Source organism: Oncorhynchus masou, chromosome 1 (assembly GCF_036934945.1).
Source record: "Oncorhynchus masou masou isolate Uvic2021 chromosome 1, UVic_Omas_1.1, whole genome shotgun sequence".
Classification (NCBI taxonomy): Eukaryota; Metazoa; Chordata; class Actinopteri; order Salmoniformes; family Salmonidae; genus Oncorhynchus; species Oncorhynchus masou.
Genome location: NC_088212.1, coordinates 70,443,695 through 70,466,316, shown reverse-complemented (window position 1 = coordinate 70,466,316; position 22,622 = coordinate 70,443,695). Strand labels below are relative to the sequence as shown.

Sequence of the window (22,622 nt, the reverse complement as noted above, 5' to 3'; positions counted from 1 at the left end):
GAGAGGGGAGGAAGAGGAGGGGAAGGCCAGGGGGAGAGTGGGATAGTGAGATTGGTTTGTGTGGGAAATGGAAGGGGAGGAGGAAAGGAAGATAGGGGAGGCTGAGGGAGTTCACTCTGAATGCAGTCCTGAATTATTCACTGTTCTCAGCTGGATACAAGGCCAGGACTCTCCTGAGTTGTAGATACTGTTATCATCATCAGGCCTTAAACAAAACGACTGCACACTTACACATTATTTATGTATCTTATTTTCTTCTGTTTTTCCTCTTTTCCATCCCTTTCCTTTATTTTCATTTCTCTCCTCTTCTCTCTAACTGTATACTGGACAGACAGGGGTCATGGAAGCTGTGTGGGCACTTCTGTTTTGGACACCTGCCAGTCAGGACAGCCCAGGGATCAGAGTTGGCAGATGAGATGGTCAGAAGAAATGGAGGGGATGGGGGGATGAGATGAGGGGATGGGGGGATGAGAAGGGGATGGAGGGATGAAGGGATGAGGAGGGGATGGAGGGATGAGGAGAGGATGGAGGGATCAAGGCCAGAGAGAGTTAGAGAAGTGAGGGAAGACCAGAGGAAAAAGGGAGGGCAACAAATTAGATAAGCTAAATGTGTACAGCTGCATTGGTAGGCCCCCACCCCTCTGTACAGTCAGTATCTGCATCTTCTCTGTGTATGTGAAATAGATATATAACAAGAGATGACATACCAGATCTCTACAGAGACTACAATGCCCATTATGACCAGTATCACCTCAAAGATCCTTTTTAAACTACAAACCTCAGGATCACTTTGACCACCTTAAAACTCATCTGAGGAGGAGTGAGACAGTAGAATGGAGTTGCCCCTAGACACTGATCTATGGTCAATTTTGTGTGCCCCCCCACCCTCAAATGGTTAAGATTAGTATAGGGGGAGGGAAAGCTGATCCCAGATCTGTGTGGAAGTGAGTCATCTCCTCTAGTGTTCTCCGGGAGAGCCCAGGCTCTGACAGTCACACCCTGTGATGACACAGGAGGACAGAGAGAGGACACTGCAGCTCTTACTGTCACCCCTTTACCAGAGATAGCCACTGGCTAGGTGGTCTCATTACAATATACAGTAGCATATACCCTTTTGCTGCCTTCAAATCTGCTACCATCGAAGGGGGATGGGCAACACATGGTGATGTTTCCAGATCGATCCAATCTGTGTGTTTTGATGCTGTGGTTCCTCAGTGTTAACAAGGCAGGTTGAAGCTTTCCAAGCAGACAAAAATAACTCAACCACCCACTATACTGTAGCAGCAACTGTGGGCAAGACTGGGGGAAAACATTTCCATTCAGGGTAACTGTAGTAGTCTTGCTCATAAATCTATAGGAGTCCACTGGGGCCTCTGAAAGGACTGCACAAAGAGGGGCCCCAGAACTGATGTCCCAGTCCCAACATGAAACACACACACACATTCGCACACACGCACGCACGCACACACAGTAAGCAGGTGTAACACACACATACACACACACACACACACACACGCACGCACACACAGTAACCAGGTGTAACACACACACACACATTCGCATGCACGCACGCACACACAGTAACCAGGTGTAACACACACACACAAACACACACATTCGCACGCACGCATGCACGCACACACACACGGTAAGCAGGTGTAACACACACACACACACATACACGCACGGACACACAGTAAGCAGGTGTAACACACACACACACATACACGCATGCACACACAGTAACCAAGTGTAACACACACACACATTCGCATGCACGCACGCACACACAGTAACCAGGTGTAACACACACACACACACAAACACACACATTTGCACGCACGCACACACAGTAACCAGGTGTAACACACACACACACACATTCGCACGCACGAACGCACGCACATACAGTAACCAGGTGTAACACACACACACACACAATCTGATGGAGCCAACAGCACAGAAGGGCTTATTAGACAGAGAGGTTTAGTACAGCGAGACACTGCTGACATGGTGGCTGGGAGGCAGGGAGGGAGGTAGGGAGGCAGAGAGGCAGAGAGGGAGAGAGACACTACAAGAATGAGATAGAAGGGGGGGTGCCTTTGTGCTGATGGGGGATTGAGTTAATGAAATTGGATTTGGATTGTGCAAACATGACTGAGTGAAGCTGCATGAACTAAATTCTATTCTGAACTAAATGGGAGGACTCTCAAGGGAGTTGGTTATGAGTAGGTCCTGAGCAATAGGGAAAGGGGTGGTTGGGTCCTGATATGAAGGTCTGAGGGTAAGGGATGTTAAATGAGAGATAGATAGAGGTGTGTGTTTGTGGGGTGAGAGCCTCATCCTCTGATCTGTCTCTGTCAGCACCCTGCAGGGAGAAGATGAGGCTTCTCCTGCATCCATATTCATAGAGCTGTCAATCACAAAACCCTGACCAGGGATGGGCTGACTCATACAGCGACTATAGCATTCTAGTCACACACAGACATAGACAAGGACACAGATAGAGACATACTGGTAGAGATGCAGAGACACATCATGAAAGTAAGGACATACACACACAAGGACCAGCGGTGGCAGATACAAAGTTTAATTAACAAGCATTCAGGATGCTGAGGAGGCTCTTGTCCCTCCCATTAAAATCCAATGGAGACACCATCAATCTTCACGGATCAATACTGTGTGTGTGTGTGTGTGTGTGTGTGTGTGTGTGTGTGTGTGTGTGTGTGTGTGTGTGTGTGTGTGTGTGTGTGTGTGTGTGTGTGTGTGTGTGTGTGTGTGTGTGTGTGTGTGTGTGTGTGCGAACATACATCACTGCTGGTTTATCTATAGTTACAGCATTTACCATAGAGAGTGAGAGCTGGGACCTGCCTTATGATTAGACAGTAATTGCATTGATCTGTGTGCAGTAGAGGGTTAAAAAGCTACACCTATTAATCCTGTGATCTCTGTAACAAGGAACAGCACCACCAAGTGGTGTAAAGATGCAGTGCTTCTTTATTTCATATGCCCCTTTGTATGACCAATATTCGTGTGAACTTGCTTGACACCGGTCCCTTTTGTGCACTCAAGGACATGCAGATTAACACATATGAGGGGAGGGGGTTGATTCAAGATTAAAGAGAGCGGGGAGATAGACACAAAGAAAGAGAGGTACCGTAGGAGAGAGACAGAGAAAGAAAAAGTGTAGAAGTGGAAAGAGAGGGAGGGGGGGAGAGAGGCAGAGAAAGAAAGGATGTAGTAGTGGAAAGAGAGGGAGGGGGGTACAGGGGGAGAGAGAAAGAGATAGGTACTCGGGGAGAGAGACAGATAAAGAAAGGGTGTAGTAGGGGAAAGAGAGAGAGGGGGTACAGGGGGAGAGAGAAAGAGATATGTACTCGGGGAGAGAGACAGATAAAGAAAGGGTGTAGTAGGGGAAAGAGAGGGAGGGGGGTACAGGGGGAGAGAGAAAGAGACAGGTACTCGGGGAGAGAGACAGATAAAGAAAGGATGTAGTAGTGGAAAGAGAGGGAGGGGGGTACAGGGGGAGAGAGAAAGAGACAGGTACTCGGGGAGAGAGACAGATAAAGAAAGGATGTAGTAGGGGAAAGAGAGAGAGGGGGGTACAGGGGGAGAGAGAAAGAGATAGGTACTCGGGGAGAGAGACAGATAAAGAAAGGGTGTAGTAGGGGAAAGAGAGGGAGGGGGGAGAGAGGCAGAGAAAGAAAGGATGTCGTAGTGGAAAGAGAGGGAGGGGGGAGAGAGGCAGAGAAAGAAAGGATGTAGTAGTGGAAAGAGAGGGAGGGGGGTACAGGGGGAGAGAGAAAGAGATAGGTACTCGGGGAGAGAGACAGATAAAGAAAGGGTGTAGTAGGGGAAAGAGAGAGAGGGGGTACAGGGGGAGAGAGAAAGAGATATGTACTCGGGGAGAGAGACAGAGAAAGAAAGGGTGTAGTAGGGGAAAGAGAGAGGGGGAACAGGGGGAGAGAGAAAGAGATAGGTACTCGGGGAGAGAGACAGAGAAAGAAAGGGTGTAGTAGGGGAAAGAGAGAGAGGGGGTACAGGGGGAGAGAGAAAGAGACAGGTACTGGGGAGAGAGACAGATAAAGAAAGGGTGTAGTAGGGGAAAGAGAGGGAGGGGGTACAGGGGAGAGAGAAAGAGACAGGTACTCGGGGAGAGAGACAGATAAAGAAAGGGTGTAGTAGGGGAAAGAGAGGGAGGGGGTACAGGGGGAGAGAGAAAGAGACAGGTACTCGGGGAGAGAGACAGATAAAGAAAGGGTGTAGTAGGGGAAAGAGAGGGAGGGGGTACAGGGGGAGAGAGAAAGAGATATGTACTCGGGGAGAGAGACAGATAAAGAAAGGGTGTAGTAGGGGAAAGAGAGAGAGAGAGAGAGGAGAGGGAGATGTCGAGGGAGATGGAGTGCAGTAGATCAAGTGCGGCATCCTATTTGCCAAAACATTTCACAAACACATTCCTCTGATGTCATCACCTCATCACCTAAACACTAATCAGCTCTCATTTCTACTCCCCTTAGTAGTTAGCGAACCAATCATATTCTCTATCCATGATATCACCACACTACAAAACTGAAGTGGTAGAATCTCTATCTAGCATGCTGATGGCTATAGACCAAAGAGACACCAGAGAGCTGTGTAGTGGTTCTGTGTAGTGGTTATATGGTGGAGTTCTGTTACCTCGAGACACTGAAAAATAAGTGTGAGACAAATGTCTGTGACAGCTAAAACAAGCAGCCATTGTGAACATAATGAACTGGAATAACCAGCCAGCAGGTTAAATGGAGCTGATGATTGGAGGAGAGGTGACCATGTGACTGTTTCAGAGCAATAACAATGACATGAGAGGAGATGAGAAGCAGAGAGAGAGAGATCAAACTAAAATTATCTATTATCTACTACACACGTAGGCACATGCACACACACACACGCATGCACACAGCGCTCCCACTTTTCTAAACTCCTCCATTTCTCTTGGGATTCGGTATCTTTGAGACACATACATGTATAGGATACACATTAACATACACTAACGCATACTCAGTTCACTGCACACTGCCTCTCTGACAGAGTACTTCATAGTTTCATCTGCCTCTATATTCAGAGCAACTCTATCATGCTGTAAGGACCTTTTCAGAATCCCAGAGGAATGTGGAGCTGCATGAACTAAATTCTATTCTGTTCTTTACTGTGTTTGCGATCGGGATGACTTTCAACCATAGCCAATTGATCTATTTAACAGTAGGGAAACAAACTGCACTCACTATACCACTGCGTACTGTTCTAGACTATTTTTGGAGAACTTTGGGAAAACATAATTGACTGAAGTGGCAAAGAGAAAGGAAGCTTTTAGAGGCATTAGGTGACTTCAGGGAGTTGACAGTCCCTGCTGACTTAATTTACTTTGTTAAATGAGTTACAGTATGGTGACCATTGGGGGAGATAGCAGGTAGACTAGCGGGTAAGAGCGTTCCACAGGGATGCTGGCCCATGTTGATTCCAATGCTTCCCCCAGTTGGGACAAGTTGGCTTAAAAATATGTAATATTTCTTTAACCTGTCTCCTCCCCTTCACCGACACAGATTGAAGTGGATTTAACAAGGGATAACAATAAGGGATCATAGATTTCACCTGGTCAGTCTATGTCATGGAAATGTTCCTAATGTTTTGTCCACTCAGTGTATATGATATACGTGACAGACAGGAAGGTGCGGAAACTTAATCCAGGGCCTCTGGGTTACGTGGTCAGCATTTTTGAGCTGTATAGAGCGGTTCACAACATACATGTCCCCTAAGCTGTTTTTTTTCCATAAAAATATCAGGATACGTGAGAGGTGTGCACTTTGACCTCACCTTGCCTGTACATGAGTTTTATGTGTGTGGTTAAGAGATGTGCATGTCTGTATGTGTGTGATCCATAACTTACTCACCCTCTCATCACATGTTTGTCATGTGCATAGCTTGACCCTTCTCCTCATTTTCATCCCCAGGCCACCACCAGCCACCCTTGCCCAGAGGAGGTTACATGCGCTCCCCATCGTGGACCCGTTGCAGCAAGGCTGAGCACCCCAGGGAGAGGAAGCACCACAGCGACTCCGACACCACCGCAGGGCCCTTAATGAAGCTGGAGAGGCCTAAGCAGCCCTGAGAGCCTGTGGGTCTCGGAAAGAGAGAGGCCCAGAGCGGAAACACCGGGAACGGACACCGAGACCACACCAACTGCCCCAACCCCTGGTCCGGGCACTGAGACAACCATGGTGCTGAAGACACTACTGACAGACTGAGCTCTTGATGCTGTGCACTGTATTATAAACTTAAGATGAAACGATGTCTGTGAGTGAAATACACACAGACACACACACACACATGCAAACACACACAAAATGACACACGGATATCGGCAAAATCACACACACGTACACACATGCTATTTATTGTGTTTTCCATGCAAGGGGTTCCACTGGCACAAACACTGGAGGGCCAGTGTGCTTTTTGAGGCTTTGTTTGGGATGAACAACAGGGTATAAGGCTGTCCCAGTGTGGGGAGAATGCTTGGCTAAAAGCCTCCCCATCCCTGCAGCATCTTAGGGGTGGGAGAGTAGGCTTGGAGGGGTGGGACGGACCCTGAAATCTGTGACAACCTCGGCTACAAAATATCATGTGGCGAAGTTAACGAGAATACCCACTCCAGTCAAATAAATGACTGGAATATGGACATCATTATGCGATAGTACAGCAGGCAATCTGGAAGTCTTCTTTGTAATTAGAATAAGAGTCCAACCTGAATCTATTGCACAATGTTCTTCCTTAAGGTGCCAGGGCCATCTGCTCTCTGAATGACTTTCTGCAGGCTTTCTGTAGGTTGTAACTAACAGGAAGCAAAGGGCAGTGTTTCAGTGGGGCCACTCTCCATCACTCTCTTTTCTTCCCATCCTCTCCCTTCTACCTCTCTCTACCTGAGAGGAAACCGGTGTGGCCACAGTAAACCAAATGTATTTGCAGATATGATATTATGAGATACGACAGCAGCCCTTCTCAGCAACATTACATTCAACACTGTGGATCTTGTCCTTTGTCAAACCAAGTGATGTGGGGATGGGTGGTGAGAAAAATAAAGAATTTCATGCAAACAAAGTTAATTTTCTCTGTGGGGGACTTTTGCATTCGAGCACTAACCAAACATTGTGCAGCTGTAGGTTGTCTGATAGGGTATTATGAACAGCAGTCTGAGCCTTTCATTATTTATGCTCAACAGACCAAACAAACAAACTCTCTCGAATTCCTGCCAGGGACACTGGAAAAAAAACAGCATCAGCAACATGAAAACAGTTCAATTGAAACCACATTGAAATACTTCAGAGTACACACTTAATCACACAGTGGACAGAGAAGTATTGAATAGCCAAAATGTTTAAATGTTCAAAGGAATAACTTTAATTTATTCTTGTCAGCTTCGCCAAAATTAATGGGCTCTGGCAGCTCTGTAGAGGTTTAAAATGTCTGCTTTTGAAATGGTGACTGCAGGTTCCTAACTGAGCAGATAGAGGGCAGAACAGAATAAAGTGGGGAATGCAGATGGACTTACAGTATACAGTCATACACATATCCATAAACAGCTTTATACCATGCATTGTTGAATACTCGTTTCTGATTGGCTTGAAGTACATTCTAGAGTGTGCATTGTTTCAGTGATAATGCCCAAGAAGCTGGTGTTTGGAGGATATATTGGTACAGGTGCTGTTAGGCCCGAGACGAAGTGGAGGGCCGGCAAATCGTGCCAATATATCCTCTAAACACCGGCTTCTTGGGCATTATCACTTGTATACAACGGGTCAACAACATATTATGGGCTCTCCAGAGGGTGGTGTGGCCTGCACAACGCATCACCAGGGGAAAACTACCTGCCCTCCAGAACACCTACAGCACCCGACGTCACAGGAAGGCCAAAAAGATCATTAAGGACAACAGCCACCCGAGCAACTGCCTGGTCACCCCAATATCGTCCAGAAGGAGAGGTCAGTACAGGTGCATCAAAGCTGGGACCGAGAGACTGAAAAACAGCTTCTATCTCAAGGCCATCAGACTATTAAACAGCCACCACTAACACAGACAGGCTGCTGCCTACATACAGACTTGAAATCATTGGCCACTCTAATAAATGGATCACTAGTCACTTTATTAATGCAACTATAATGATGTTTAAATATCTTGCATTACTCATCTCATATGTATATACTGTATTTTACACCATCTACTGCATCTTGCCTGTGCCACTCAGTCATATATTTATATGTACATATTCTCATTCCATCCCTTTACTTAGATTTGTGTGTATTAGGTAGTTGTTGTGGAATTGTTAGATATTACTTGTTAGATATTGCTGCACTGTCGGAACTAGAAGCACAAGCATTTCGCTACACTCGGAATAACATCTGCTAACCATGTGTATGTGACCAATAAAATGTTATTTGATATTCAAATAATGATTGACAATTTCATTAAAAACCATATTTTTATTAATTTATTCATACTTTCATACTTCCACAAGATACAGTCCCAACACAAATCTAGGGTTACTACCCCAGCTGGCTAATTTACAGTCACATTAAAAAAATACAGCCAGAATAACAGAAAAATAGCCACATTTATATGAACCATGTATATAGGAACCACAGGAGGCTGCTGAGGGGAGGACAGCTCATACTAATGGCTGAAATGGAATGGTATCCTTGGCAGCAGATAATGGGGATCCATAAGAAATACAAATACCATTTCATTTATTCAGTTGCAGCCATTACTATGAGCCCATCCTCCCCAATTAAGGTGCCACCAACCACCAACACACAGAGGCATGGACTGTGTACCTGTAACTGCCAAAATAAAGGAAACACGAGGAATGAGTAAATGAGTAATACAAAGTATATAGAAAGCAGGTGCTTCCACACAGGTGTCCTTCCTGAGTTCATTAAGCAATTAAAATCCTATCATGCGTAGGTTCACGTATAATATTGCTGGGAAAGCCATTCTTTTTGGCTACCATCCACAGGGCAGGAGTGCTCACTGAATGGTTTGACGAGCATTAAAACTAATGTAAACCATATGCCATGGCCATCTCAGTAACCAGATCTCAACCTAACTGAACACTTATGGGAGATTCTGAAGCAGCACCTGAGACAGCATTTTCCACCACTATCAACCAAACAATTCCAAATTCTCATGGAAGAATGGTGTCACATCCCTCCAGTAGAGTTCCAGACACTTGTAGAATCTGTGCGAAGGTGCACTGAAGCTGTTCTGGCTTGTGGTGGCCAAGCACTCTACTAAGTCACTATGTTGGTGTTTCCTTCATTTTGGCAGTTACCTGTACACAAAGCAACACAAAATGTGCCCCCTGTTCCTATGGAATGGGATTTCACATCCAGTATAACTATTCACACTGGGACATAAAATCAAGAATTTATTGATGAATGTCAGATGTTGATAATATATCACATAGCAAACTAAACATTTCTGGATGTATTTTTGTATTTTTTTTGTTGTTGCATTGAAACAGTCATATACACATTCCTTATAGTACTTTAAGCAAGATCACTAGATAAACTGAGCCACAAGAACCAGCAGTTAGTCAATCAAGCAGAAAAGCAGGATTGGAATTTAAACACAGTTTAGGCTACACCAAGACATCTGGAATGTACTGTAAAAACATTGTATTTTTTGTTTACGCTGACCCACACAACTAGGCATAGAAGTAGAAACATATTGTTTTTTCTACATATGGTCCGGAGTGTAACAATTCTCATTTCCAATATAAATCCATGTAGGTAATTGCAGAGTTCCAAAAACTGTCAGAAATACTGAGATTGAGTGAGGTAGTGACACCTTTATTTTCAGCAGTAAAAGGTAAAAAAACAACCTTCAGAAAGTGCAATGCAGATCGGTACGACATCATCTCATTACTTCTCCAAAAAACCCAATACCCTCTATTCTGAGAAGTGGAAACCAAAACCACTCTACAGGGTTTCTCCAGGGGCGTGGGAGTAAGCATGGCTCGGCTGCCATTGCTATGGAGATATATGGTACCAGTCAAAAGTTCGTACATACGAACTCATTGAAGAGTTTGAAATTATTTTTTACAACTATTTTCTACATTGTGGAATAATAGTGAATATATCAAGAGGACAAGTACATTAGTGTCTAGTTTGAGAAACAGACGCCTCACAAGTCCTCAACTGGCAGCTTCATTAAATTGTACCCGCAAAACACCAGTCTCAACAACAACAGTGAAGAAACGACTCCGGGATGCTGACCTTCTAGGCAGTTAATGAAGCTGCCAGTTGAGGACTTGTGAGGCGTCGGTTTCTCAAACTAGACACTAATGTACTTGTCCTCTTGCTCAGTTGTGCACCGGGGCCTCCCACTCCTTTCTATTCTGGTTAGAGACAGTTTGCGCTGTTCTGTGAAGGGAATAGTACACAGCATTGTACGCGAGTTTCAGTTTCTCGAATGGAAAAGCCTCAGAATAGACTGACCAGCTTCAGAAGAAAGTCTTTGTTTCTGGCCATTTTGAACCTGTAATCAAATCCACAAATGCTGATGCTCCAGATGCTCAACTAGTCTAAAGAAGGACAGTTTTATTGCTTCTTTAATCAGAACAACAATTTTCAGCTGTGCTAACATAATTGCAAAAGGCTTTTCTAATGATCAATTAGCCTTTAAAATGATAAACTTGGATTAGCTAACACAACGTGCCATTGGAACACAGGAGTGATGGTTGCTGATAATGGGCCTCTGTACGCCTATGTAGATATTCCATTTAAAAAAAATCTGCTGGTTCCAGCTACAATAGTAATTTACAACATTAACAATGTCTACACTGTATTTCTGATCAATATGATGTTAATTTAAATGGACAAAAATGTTATTTTCTTTCAAAAAACAAGGACATTTCTAAGTGACCCCAAATGTTTGAACAGTAGCGTATGCATCTCAATACTTCACAAAAGACGTGTGAAGTTCATCTGTTGTCTGTTGATTTGTAGCAACATTGAGAGAGCATAAGAGGTGAGGTCGTGTACACTAGTTGTACTTGTCAGAAGCTGTTTTCCTGTGGGGAAAAGTGGGCAGGTAGAGGAGTGGCGGTTGTTTTTCGCAAAAGACTGAAAAGTGACATTCAGAAGACGTGTTTTTCTTCAATTAGACCTACTAACAGTTTGAACCTCAACCAGAAAGAGGATAAAATACAATGTAAATGTCATACTGTCCCAGTGTTACTGTCTGCTCCACATGGACTGGATTTCTGCTGAGCTTTCTGAAAACCCTCCGCAGTCACATGGCTGTTTAGTTAACAAGTGTCAATGACTAAAGAGAGACATGGGAACATGAACACGTCGCTGAAATTCAATAAGGTCAGAAGGTAGCAAAAACGTTGAGGATTAGACGTAGCACGGAAGGTAGCCTAGCGGATAGAGCGTTGGGACAGTAACTTAAAGGTTGCTAGAACCCAGAGCCAACAAGGTGAAAACCAAATCTGTCAATGTGCCCTTGAGCAAGGCACTTACCTCCCGGGTCGCCGTTGATAATGGCAGACCCTGGCCGTCCAAATCACACACGGTATTAATATACACTTGTACATGTGTGAAAGAGGACAAATTAGCACCAACCAAATTATTACAATGGTGCAACACACACACTCACATAGCCCTTCATGTTCCAATATGAAATCTAAAAGAAAACATGTCACTTCAAATGAGATGTACATCAGGGATGGATAGTATTGATGGGGGTGGGGGCCACAAAAAAACTGAACTCATCATGAGGGGCCGCAGTTGCTCTCAGATCTGCATACCTACATCATAAAAATACACTAATAAAACTGCTAATTAACTAACATAACAGAAAAACGGATGTGCAACCAAATGTAGAAATTGCACCTTGTGTATTTTAACTCACAACAGTAAGTTGGGGGGGGGGGGGATTTATCCAAAGGCCTTCAAAATGGCCACAGACAGTCACCCATCCCTGATGTGCATGATCTATATATTCATAAAAATGTTGCATGTCAGACAAACTCATCCAACACACAATGAAAAAGGTCAAATAATGAATACTACACAACTATTAAAACAATATATTTTCCCTGTGACGACCCTGGTCTCTAGGGCCTTAGAATGACCACACCGGCCTAGGAATGCACTATGGTCAGGATAAAGGAGGAACATAGTACAGCAGGGAATCTCCAGGGAAGGAAAGGAACAGCATGGTGGAGGAGTGGATATCCTTCACAGATTGATGAATCTCATGCCCTGCAAAACCAAAATACAGGAACACGTTTTTGCATTCCCAAACAAATTGTAAAAAAAGTCTACATGAGAATTGGCACAATCTAGGCTGTTGGAACAGATCCCCTGCTGCACCCCACAACCCTCAATCTGTAGCTATCAGGGACACGGCGCAGGGGTGCCTTCTTAAACCTGACACCCTCTCCTGATATCAGTCTGTCTGGGTCATGTCAAGTGCCCTCCCTCACCAAATTAAGTCTCAACATGTTCCTCCAGTGGCCTGGTTGGGTGGGGGCCAGGTCAGACGTGGTGTCAGTCTACAGGTAAAGAGCTGCTTGCGTTGCTGCTCCTGGGGAGGCTCTTCCGTCCCCCGGTCCTTGTTCCAGTTCTTGAGGCCCTCTGGAAGGGAGGTGTCCTCCTTCATGGCCCCTGTCCCCTCCACAAACTCCTCATACGTAGACTTCTCCTTGTAGGGGCGAGGACCCAGCAGCTCCAGCATATCAGCCTTGTCCAGAACCTCCTTCTCCAGGAGACGCCTCCCCACCTGGAGGAGAGACACACGGGAGGGGATGGAGGTTAGACCACTTTTCAACCATGTTCTACATACCTTTCTGATAGGTTATCGATGAGATTGCCATCCTATTTCTCCCCCTCTTAGGGTTAAGAGATTTGGACCTCCTCTCTCTAGCCCTCTCCATATGTCCCTCCTCTGTCACCATCTCTCTCCTACATACCCCTCTCTATCCCCCTCACCTTCTCTACCACATCTCTCTTCTCAGTGATGAGCTGGTGTGTGCGTTGGAAGGCAGCGTCTATGAGTGAGCGGACCTCCTGGTCTATGAGCTGGGCCGTGGGCTCGCTGTACGGCTTCTCCATCACCATCTCTCCCTGCCTGGGGAGCTCAAAAGACACCTGGCCCACCACCTCACTCATCCCAAACTGAACCACCTGAGAGAGGGATCGAGGGGGAGAGAGAGGTTAATTAGAGTGTGTGTGTGTGTGAACATACATCACTGCATGTGTTTACCTGTGCGTAGGCAGACTGCGTGACCTTCCGGAGGTCATCCTGTGCCCCTGTGGTGATCTTCCCAAAAAAGACCTGCTCTGCCACACGTCCCCCCAGCATCATACACATCCTGTCAAACAGCTGCTCCCGCGTGAACAGGTACTGCTCCTTAGGGAGGTACTGAGCATACCCCAAACCCTTCCCCCGGGGGATGACTGACACCTGGGACAGGAGAGGAAACAAACAGGTAAAATCCTACATTCTACTCAGGGTGAAATTGAGGGATAGGTAGGTGTTAAGGGATTTATATGAATAATGACTCAATTATGTATACATTTAAATCAGAACTGTAACTAAACAGAATACTACTATGTTACTGTATGGATGTATGAATCTTATTATAATCATAATACTGAATGTAATGTGTGTAGTTTTCGTCAAGAATTAGAACAAGGACTTTCTGTTCCTTGTTAGAAACTAATGGAGCTATCATCAGACCGGCTGGAATACTGTGTTCCTTACTGGACATTCTGTCCCCACCCAGGGAGGGGAGAGGCCTTGGGCTAGTAGTAGATTGTTTAACAGGTGGCAGACAATGTGGGAAGGCTTGTGAACTATATTGCCATTGTATCGGAGAGAAGGACAGACATTTATGACGAAATGTGATATAAACCAATGTACATTGTATTATGACCAGAGCTCTCGAAAATAAATGCTACTGATTAATTATGAGACTGGTCTCTGTCCATTCTATGCAAATAAGTATCTTACAAATTCTCAGAAACGGACAGTGTTTTAAATGAACATATAGGAAATCAATTCCTCTAACAGTAGGGTAGGTAGAACAGGGACAGTGAGGACAGAAGAGACAGTGGATGGGGATAAAAGGCAATAGAAGAGGGGAGAAGAGAATGTTATTGAGGGGGGAAGAGGGGACGAGATGGCCGCACACCTTGAGCAGAGGGTCAGCATGTTCCAGGTACCAGCCCACCACAGCATGCCCAGCCTCGTGGTATGCTACAGTGGTCTTCTCTAATGGCTGTAGTACCTGGGTCTTCTTCTCCAGACCTGGGGGGAAAGGAGGGCATGTTTACAACCACAAAGTGTGTGTGAGTTTCATGTCTCAAGGCTGCACTTGTGTGTGTTAGGGGAGGGGGCTTGGTTACTTGTTCAGGAGTAAAAGAGTGGCCTCACTGGCGCCGACAGACAGGGCAGGAAGGTCATGTCAACACCAGTCAGTCTGACAGTTACATTCCAAAGATTAACTCCCTGTTTGAGCCCTGACCCCTGACATCCACTCTCCCCACCATCCCCCAGTCAGTGACAGTAGCTTACCTCCGATGACCCTCTCGATGGCCTGTTCAAAGTGCTTGACGATGATAGACTCGTTAAGGTAGCGTGCTGCTATCAGGGCCGCCTCATTACACACGTTGGCAATATCAGCTCCTGTATGTTGACAGAACCATGTACTGTGTTAATTTCATCATTACTTTTAAAGGGATAGTTCGGGATTTTGGCAATGAATCCCTTTATCTACTTCCCTCACGAGCAAATTCTAACTAGATTATCACAAAGAACGAAAGTATGTGGGTAAAGCTCGCGCAAAGTCAGTCTCGCTAATGCTAGTTAGCATTGGCCTGCAAAGCCACCTCTAACTTCCTTCATACTGGACACAGAGACATACAAATGGTATCCATGAGTTCATCTGACTCTATGGAAGTAGATAAAGGGCTTCATTTCCAAAATCCGAACCATCCCGTACACAGCTAGCTGTCAACATGCACACAGACAAACACGCCTGGCCCTGCACTCACCAGTGAAGCCAGGTGTGAGGGCAGCTAGTTTCCTGGCCAAAGCTTCAGAGTCTATACTGGAGTCCAGCTTCAGAGGCCTCAGATGGACCTTAAAGATGGATGCTCTGCCTTTTATGTCTGGTGGACCTGAGAGGAGAAGAAGAGAGAGAAAGACAATTTGAATTAGAGTAGAGATAGAAAGGGAAAGAGAGGGGGATTAGGTTTGACAGGGAGGAAGTGTAACATATTTATGGAGACGGATCACTGGTTCAGGCTGGAGGAAGAGGGAAAATATTGACACCCTAGTCACAGGGCCCAGGGGAGCAGCTTGCCTCGCTTCCTATCCCTAATGGTTACTATCCCCCGGTTACATAACCCTTCGGTTTATAGACGCTCTCAATCACGCTGCAGTTAGTTTCCATGGCAGACAGAAGAATGCAGGCTAGTGAGGCCAGGCCAGAGCTGCCTACCATTGTACAGCTGGACTGGACCTGGGGGAAAATGGATCCCAGCCGTAAGAAATCTCACCTCACTCACAAAGGGTACAACCACATCCACACAGCTGACATAACATGTTACTGCAATGTTGGGCACTGCAATGTTGGTCGCTATCGACACAATTAGGCAAGTTATGATAGTACTGATGGCAAAAACATTTTGCACAGTCAGTGCTTCTGCACCTGTACTTATGCCAAGAATGTGACCAAAAATATATATATTTTTTTTTTATCTCTGTGCACTTCAAGTTTTCACTTCTAAAATGGCTTGATAACAAGGACAAAAACCAGGCAAGCTTTTACTGCATTGCTGAAATGGGGTCATGTCAAATTCTAATCATGTCGGCAAGGGCTGTAGGAAGTGGTTTCACTACCCAGGGAAAGGTGACAGAAACAAAGCCTCTGTATATTAACCACATTCATTTCAGCCAGGACTGTCTGGGAATAGAATATGGACCAGGAGTTCTCAATGACCACAGGACCCAACAGCGAAAAACTCTGGGCCCTACTTAGAATTTATAGCACTCAGTTTTTCCTGTTCAGGTCAAATTCCTTTCCCAAACCTCACAGGGCCAGGCTAGCGCGTTACTATGGTAATGGGGGTCAGGTCAGGAGAGGCGGAACTGGACAGGCATGGCGTGCTAATGTCATGAGATATGCCGGCCGGCTCAGGCTGGGTAATCCCCCAATAGACTGCGCTGAAGATGCTAATCTGACGACAGGGCAGAAAAGCTCATTCTGTTTGTGGGCTGTTGACCAGAGAGGAAGAGTTGTCAGAGAGCAGAGCCAGAACAATGCCACAGCAAAGAAATAAACGCTAATGCCACGTTAATCCTGGGAACTCTAATCCAGGTAACCATGTTCAATCCAGGTAAATGGTTTAATCCAAGTAAGCTACGCTCTTTGAGTCACAGTACTGAACACACTGATAAAGCACTGTTAAAGTACCTTTTACTGTAGAAATAGACAGCATTGTGTATACCGTACAGCGGCTAGGTAGCAGCATCCACATACTGTGGCTTATATCGAGAATATATTATTTTTTTACCTTTATTTAACAAGGCACGTCAGTTAAGGACAAATTCTTATTTTCAATGACGGCCTAGGAACAGTGGGTTAATTGCCTTGTTCAGGGGCAGAACAGATTTTTACCTTGTCGGCTCGGGATTCCTATCTCGCTCCACTAGGCTACCTGCCGCCCTGTATATGTGAGGTACTGATAGAGCTGGACTATGAAAGAGGGGCCAATGAATTGTCTGATAGTCTAACTTTAGCAGGACCTAATATTTCTCTACCTGTCGCCACATATCAGCACAGCCATTGTTACAGACTATCTGTACCTACTACAGTATTTAGATCATTGACAGAACAGAGAGCCATGACAGAACAGAGAGCCATGACAGAACAGAGAGCCATGACAGAACAGGGAGCCATGACAGAACAGGGAGCCATGACAGAACAGGGAGCCATGACAGAACAGGGAGCCATGACAGAACAGGGAGCCATGACAGAACAGATAGCCATGACAGAACAGAGAGCCATGACAGAACAGAGAGCCATGACAGAACAGAGAGCCATGACATAAATAAACAGTTCCAGGCCACACAGATGTTATTTATGGAGTGGACTGACTGTACCTATGTAAATCTGTCTGTCGAAGCGCCCAGGTCTCATCAGTGCTGGGTCCAGGATGTCTGGTCGGTTGGTTCCAGCCAAGACGACCACGTTAGTGCTGGTGTTGAACCCTACAGAACCAACAGAGAAGTGATGAAAAAAAACAGTTAAGATTGTATAGAAGGGTCACATAATAAACAGGACACATAACTATGGTTAATTAAACATGGCACATTCATTGAGTGTCTTTGGGAATCATTTAACTTTTTTTGCTTCATTTAACCTTCATTTAACCAGTGTAAGACGACCAAACCAGACCTACCATCCATCTCCACTAGCAGCTGGTTGAGTGTGTTCTCCTGCTCCCTCTGTCCCCCAAAGTTCCCTCTGCCTCTCTTCCTGCCCACAGCATCAATCTCATCGATGAACAGGATGCAGGGAGCGTTCTTACGGGCCATGGCAAACATATCCCTCACCTGGAAAAGGCATGGGTTACATTACTGGGTAGGTCCACAGCACAACAAATCAACACTTTAGCAAAGTTTATCATGCTTTTTCTATAAAACTGATGTCAATACAGTGATACATGTATTTATTCCCATGGAGGAGTGAAACAAGTGCGTGACCTCAAAGCAAATATTTAGACAAAAAGAGGAAAAGCTAACAGAAATCCACCCTGTTATCCAACTGTCCCTCTTCCTCCCCTGTCCCCTGGGGCAGTACTCACCCTGGCTGGGCCCACGCCAACAAACATCTCCTGGAACTCAGATCCGTTGACGGTGATGAAGGGGACATTGGCCTCTCCGGCTGTGGCCTTGGCTAGCAGGGTCTTCCCTGTGCCGGGGGGACCCGACAACACTGCACCCTGGGAAGCACATGGTCATAGCTGGTATAAGTGGACACTCTTGTGAGTACTTGGAGGTTAGAGTGCAGTGGTGACAGATGCAATGGAAATGTCTATGCAAACAAACAGCCAATTAACTATAATCTCAGCTCGTCATACCGCATACACAACAGCAGTGTTTTCCTGACATGGCCATGAAATCCAACACACTGCTATTTTTTTTCTTGGTGAGCATTCTCCTGTACAACAGGGTTATTCTGAGTAGTATTTCAGATGCTGATATGGTATCTGAAATACCTTGGGAAAGAGTTACCTTGGGAATCTTGGCCCCCAGGTCCTGGTACTGCCGGGGGTTCTTCAGGAAGTTGACAAACTCTAGGATCTCCGTCTTGGCCTCTTCGCAGCCCGCCACATCCTTAAATCTCACATCAATGTTGTCCTTTATGACCTTGGCCTTGGATTCCCCCATGCTGAAGGGGTTGCCCCGCCCCCCGCCACGGCCTCCTGCCATTGGTCCCTGGCGCATGGTGTAGAGCAGGAAGCCAACCAGCAAGAGGGTTGGAAGAATGCTCATCAGGAAAGTACTATATATAAATAAAAGAGAGGAGAGATTAGCATTAAGGGGCCAATCAATCTATCAACATCTCCAGGGTCAGTGAGTGCATGATAGAGGACCTTCAAATGAGTTCCAACCCCACAGCTCCTAATCTGAACAACATTCAAATAAAGTCTTCCTGTTCCCACAGCTCTTCATCCATCCCATGGCCTAGACCTCATGATGTCTCACCCGTCGCTCTCGCTTCCATAAATCACCGGTACTCTGTGTGTAGAGTCCAGGCCCATCTCCTGCTGGGCCAGCACCAGATTGCGTTCAAACGTCTCCACGCTGCCGATGTTGAACCACAGGTAGCTCTGTGACACACAGAGAGACAAGGGGATGTGAACACACAACTGCTGGCATTCCTCACTGGTTAAATTCCAAGCAAAACATTATGGAACATAACCACATAAGACATCTAAATCCAAATGCATGTCATACTAACTTGTAAACTCTGTACATGTCTTGAAGTCTAAAGAAAGGGGACCTATGGACAGTGTAAAGAAAGCAAGGCTCCCAAATGTCTCCCCTGTGATTATTTGATACATACCACCTCTGACGTGTTGACTCCATGCACTGGGATGACTCTGACATACTGCTTGTTGACTACCTCCAGACGGTCCACCTGTACAGAGAACACATCAGACACATCAAAGAATGAAGACCTCAGACTCACCGTTCCACACACAAACAATGACATAACAGCTCCAGGAATGAAAACACATGCAATAATACTTTACTTATGGGTCTTATAAAATACAAAGTAATTACATAGTAACTAGTGAAGAAAAGTAAACATAGCCCCTGTCTCTCACCAGTCCTCTAGCCAGGTAGTTATTTACAAAGTCCTTCCAGGAGACCTCCTTCCCAGTCTCTCGCAAGTAGAAATACAGGAACGCAGAGGCCATGCCGGCGAATCCGATCGCGACATTGCGCATGGTCTTCTCATCCCAGGGGAAATCGTTCTGTCAGATTCAGAGAAAACAATGAGGGGAAACAGGGTGGAAATGTATACATTAGTCTCATCAACACACACACACAAGCGAACACACACAGACACAGTGTCTGAGTGGAAGCAAGCAGAGTGGTGCTCTTGCCAGCGTCTGCCTCCCTCTCATGCAAACTGTCACCCTCCCCATTAGCAGTATGATAAAAGGTGACCCTTTATCCTCTTACACAGCAGCCCTTTAGAAATAGAAACTCAACCTTTTTTTACTTTCCTCTCTCTTCCATTACATAACAGGCTGCCAAACGAGCCATTATTGACTGACATGTTTATGTAGCGTCTCTGGTTCAGATCAGGTAGATTAAAGGGGTGGAAAATCAAACATGAGTGATGACAGAGTGCTGTTGTTGTGGAGAAAACAGGCACATCTTGTTTGTATACATGTCTGCTCTGTAGAACGCGGAGGCTTTGAAACAGACCTGGAAGCGTGTCCACCAGTCTGATTCATTCTTCCTTCCGCCTCTCCTCCTCTCTCTCTCGCCACTTTCATTTTGTCCCTTTTCTCCTCCGCCCTGAGATTCTGTCTCTTTGGTCTTCTCATCTAAACAAGCAAAATGACACAAGAAATTAAATCACAGACAACTGGCTGTCCATCATTGACATCCCAGTGTTTGAACAGTGTGCCAGTAGAGAGACAGGATATAGGCTTTCAGTAATACCTCCGGTCTCTTTAGATGATTTGTTCACTCCAGGAGTGTCCTCACTCTTTGGGAAGAACTTCTCAAATCCTGAAGCAATTAAAACATCGAATTAGCATAGGGATTGAAGATGTAGGACACAATCAAACAACAACAAAAATGAATTGCACAGTCATCTGTAATTGCCATGGTCATTACATGCATAGATGATAACATCAACATATTCCTGGTGTTGGAGTGATTTACCTCGTGGGGGTTTGGAACTGAGCAATCGAGCCAATGTGAAAGTGCATTGATTTAATCCCATGGGATTGATTAGTTTTAATGCAGAACACTGAGGAGAGAGCAGGATTGGATTAACACAGCCTACCTTGATATTCAACAATACACAGTTGAAGACTATTCAGATGTTATTCACTGAATATTCTAATTATGATCCCAAACATTTAAATGGGTATAGTAAATGGGTATAGTGGGTATAGTAAATAATATTTAAGTCCTTAATAAACAGATTAACTCATTGAATTTATGTTAGGCTATAAAAGCATTAGATTTGGCAAAAGGGCTATGAATGTTTCACACAATTTGGGTCAAGGCTAGAATAATACGAAAAGCTCCGAGACCGTTGCGACAGGATGCAGTTTGTCAAATGTACGTCAAAAGTAGATTTGCAAAAGTTTTTTGCATTTTATCTAACACTAACAGATTGTCCTCACCTTAACCCAATTATTCTAAAATGATACGTTAATTATCCTAACCTGCTGAGTAAATTATCCTAACCTGATACGAAAAATCAAATCTGACGTTAATTTGATCAAAACTGAAGTGATCGCTTCTAGCCATGACCCACAATTTGCTGCAGCTGAGACGCCCCCTTCCCCACAAGACCCAGCAACTCTATATGTTATGAAGTGAATGAGGGGAAAAATGTTTCATAAGCAAGGACGGGATCTTAAACTATTTTTGACAAAGTTCATCAAGCATAGGCAAACAAGGCTTAATCATGCATTTTTAAATATATTGCATATCTGTAATCAATGTTGTGTGATAGCATGACATGGTTATTTTGCAAGTTGACGACGGACGGCATTATTTAAATAAATTGCACCCTACCTTCGATAATGAGCTAAAGTTACTGTAGCGAAAAGCTGCGTGGATGGTGGCGCAGCCTCTGCCCCAAGCCTGCACCCCGTTCCGCAGGGGCACAACACTCACTGAAAGCAGCCCCATCATGTGAACCATACTTCGGCTGGAGCAGGCAGTGTCCCCGCTGTTGGGGTCGATCGACTCCCGAGCCTCAACAGTTTAAAACTAGCTACGATTACACCGAGTGAGATAAACCAAGTCAACAGCCTGAAGTAAAATAATTTAAACAAAAAATAACATTCACAAATATGTATCTATGCATGTATCACTGCTGTCAATCATTGGTTTTGTGATGTGTACAATAAGGACATTCAATTAATTTAAGTTAAAGTATTGACATTTTATTATATTTATATTCGTGCATACCCACGACCTCATCGGGTCCTTCGAAAGACTGGACTGCTGCTTTGCGATTGGTCAATATGCGTGGAACGATAACAACAAGTGACGTTTATGAAAATGAGGGAGTTCTATTAACCTGAGCCGCGGTGCACCTGTCAATGGCCCGTGACGTAACGAGCAAAGCGGCGAAAGAGCGCCCTTCTCAAACCTTACAGTATTCTAGCCATGACAAGGCAGCAAGGTCTATACATTTACATATCCTGTCCATAAATTATATGTTCGAATTTTCTAACTAGTTTTTTTATTTAACTAGGCAAGTCAGTTAAGAACAAATTCTTATTATCAATGACGACCTAGAAACAGTGGGTTAACTGCCAGTTCAGCCGCAGAACGACAGATTTGTACCTTGTCAGTTCGGGGGTTTGAACTTGCAACCTTACGTTTACTAGTCGAATGCTCTAACCACTAGGCTACCCTGGGATGGGAATGAAGATAAAGCGTTTTTATAAAAAGTAATCACTTCTGCATGTGAAAATACCGAATCCTATTCTTTACCCCACGTGTTTGATCTCGCCGAGGCTGTCACTTTTCTTTGGAGCCGTGGGCTTTGAACCACTGAGGTTGGGGGCAACTGGCTCACCCCCGGGAGTCAGCCCAGTTCCAAAACGAACGCACACCTAAACAAACTCCTCCCACCGGGCCAGATAATTGAATCCCCTCATTTACTGGTCACATTTTCCACGACGATCAGATAGAAACAACCACTCTCAATCCTTTTTAAATACAGTTTGTTGGTACACTGTTCAAAACAGCATTCAGTATGGCCAAGGTACACAGTAACATATGCATTAGCCTCTGCCACA

At 45.0% G+C, this 22,622-nt stretch overlaps 2 protein-coding genes across 4 annotated transcripts in view; one reads left to right on the top strand and one right to left on the bottom strand.

Annotated features, from left to right (window-relative positions):
- The window catches only part of LOC135549885 (dysbindin domain-containing protein 1-like), a 32,328-nt gene extending 23,874 nt beyond the window's left edge, over window positions 1-8,454 (top strand). For both annotated transcript variants that reach the window (XM_064980268.1, XM_064980261.1), the window contains exon 4: window positions 5,988-8,454. In XM_064980268.1, the coding sequence (XP_064836340.1) occupies window positions 5,988-6,145 (158 nt within the window). In that variant the 3' untranslated portion in view covers window positions 6,146-8,454. The remainder of the gene's footprint in view (window positions 1-5,987) is intronic.
- A 987-nt stretch (window positions 8,455-9,441) lies between these two features.
- On the bottom strand, window positions 9,442-22,419 carry LOC135549854 (AFG3-like protein 1). Of its 2 annotated transcripts, XM_064980212.1 has the most exons (19): window positions 21,784-22,419; window positions 21,385-21,586; window positions 20,518-20,605; window positions 20,293-20,361; window positions 20,053-20,174; window positions 19,443-19,592; window positions 19,178-19,252; window positions 18,817-18,941; window positions 18,343-18,613; window positions 17,913-18,050; window positions 17,508-17,661; window positions 17,209-17,316; window positions 15,096-15,221; window positions 14,617-14,727; window positions 14,234-14,349; window positions 13,303-13,503; window positions 13,029-13,223; window positions 12,524-12,819; window positions 9,442-12,299 (listed from the first exon to the last, which is right to left on the bottom strand). In XM_064980212.1, the coding sequence occupies exons 2-18, from the start codon at window positions 21,511-21,513 to the stop codon at window positions 12,535-12,537; spliced, it is 2,463 nt and encodes an 820-aa protein (XP_064836284.1). In that variant the 5' UTR covers window positions 21,514-21,586; window positions 21,784-22,419; the 3' UTR covers window positions 9,442-12,299; window positions 12,524-12,534. The 2 variants fall into 2 exon arrangements, with proteins under 2 accessions (XP_064836284.1, XP_064836275.1); XM_064980203.1 differs by having other exon boundaries at window positions 9,442-12,819.
- Window positions 22,420-22,622: the final 203 nt, after the last annotated feature.

Excerpts from the sequence above, each read along its gene's own strand:
- LOC135549854 (XM_064980203.1), bottom strand. The coding sequence starts at position 21,513 with ATGGTTCACATGATGGGGCTGCTTTCAGTGAGTGTTGTGCCCCTGCGG. Across the intron at positions 17,317-17,507 it reads GCTGCTAGTGGAGATGGATG|GGTTCAACACCAGCACTAAC; the intron begins GTAGGTCTGGTT and ends TTGGTTCTGTAG. Across the intron at positions 13,224-13,302 it reads CGCAGTCTGCCTACGCACAG|GTGGTTCAGTTTGGGATGAG; the intron begins GTAAACACATGC and ends TCCCTCTCTCAG.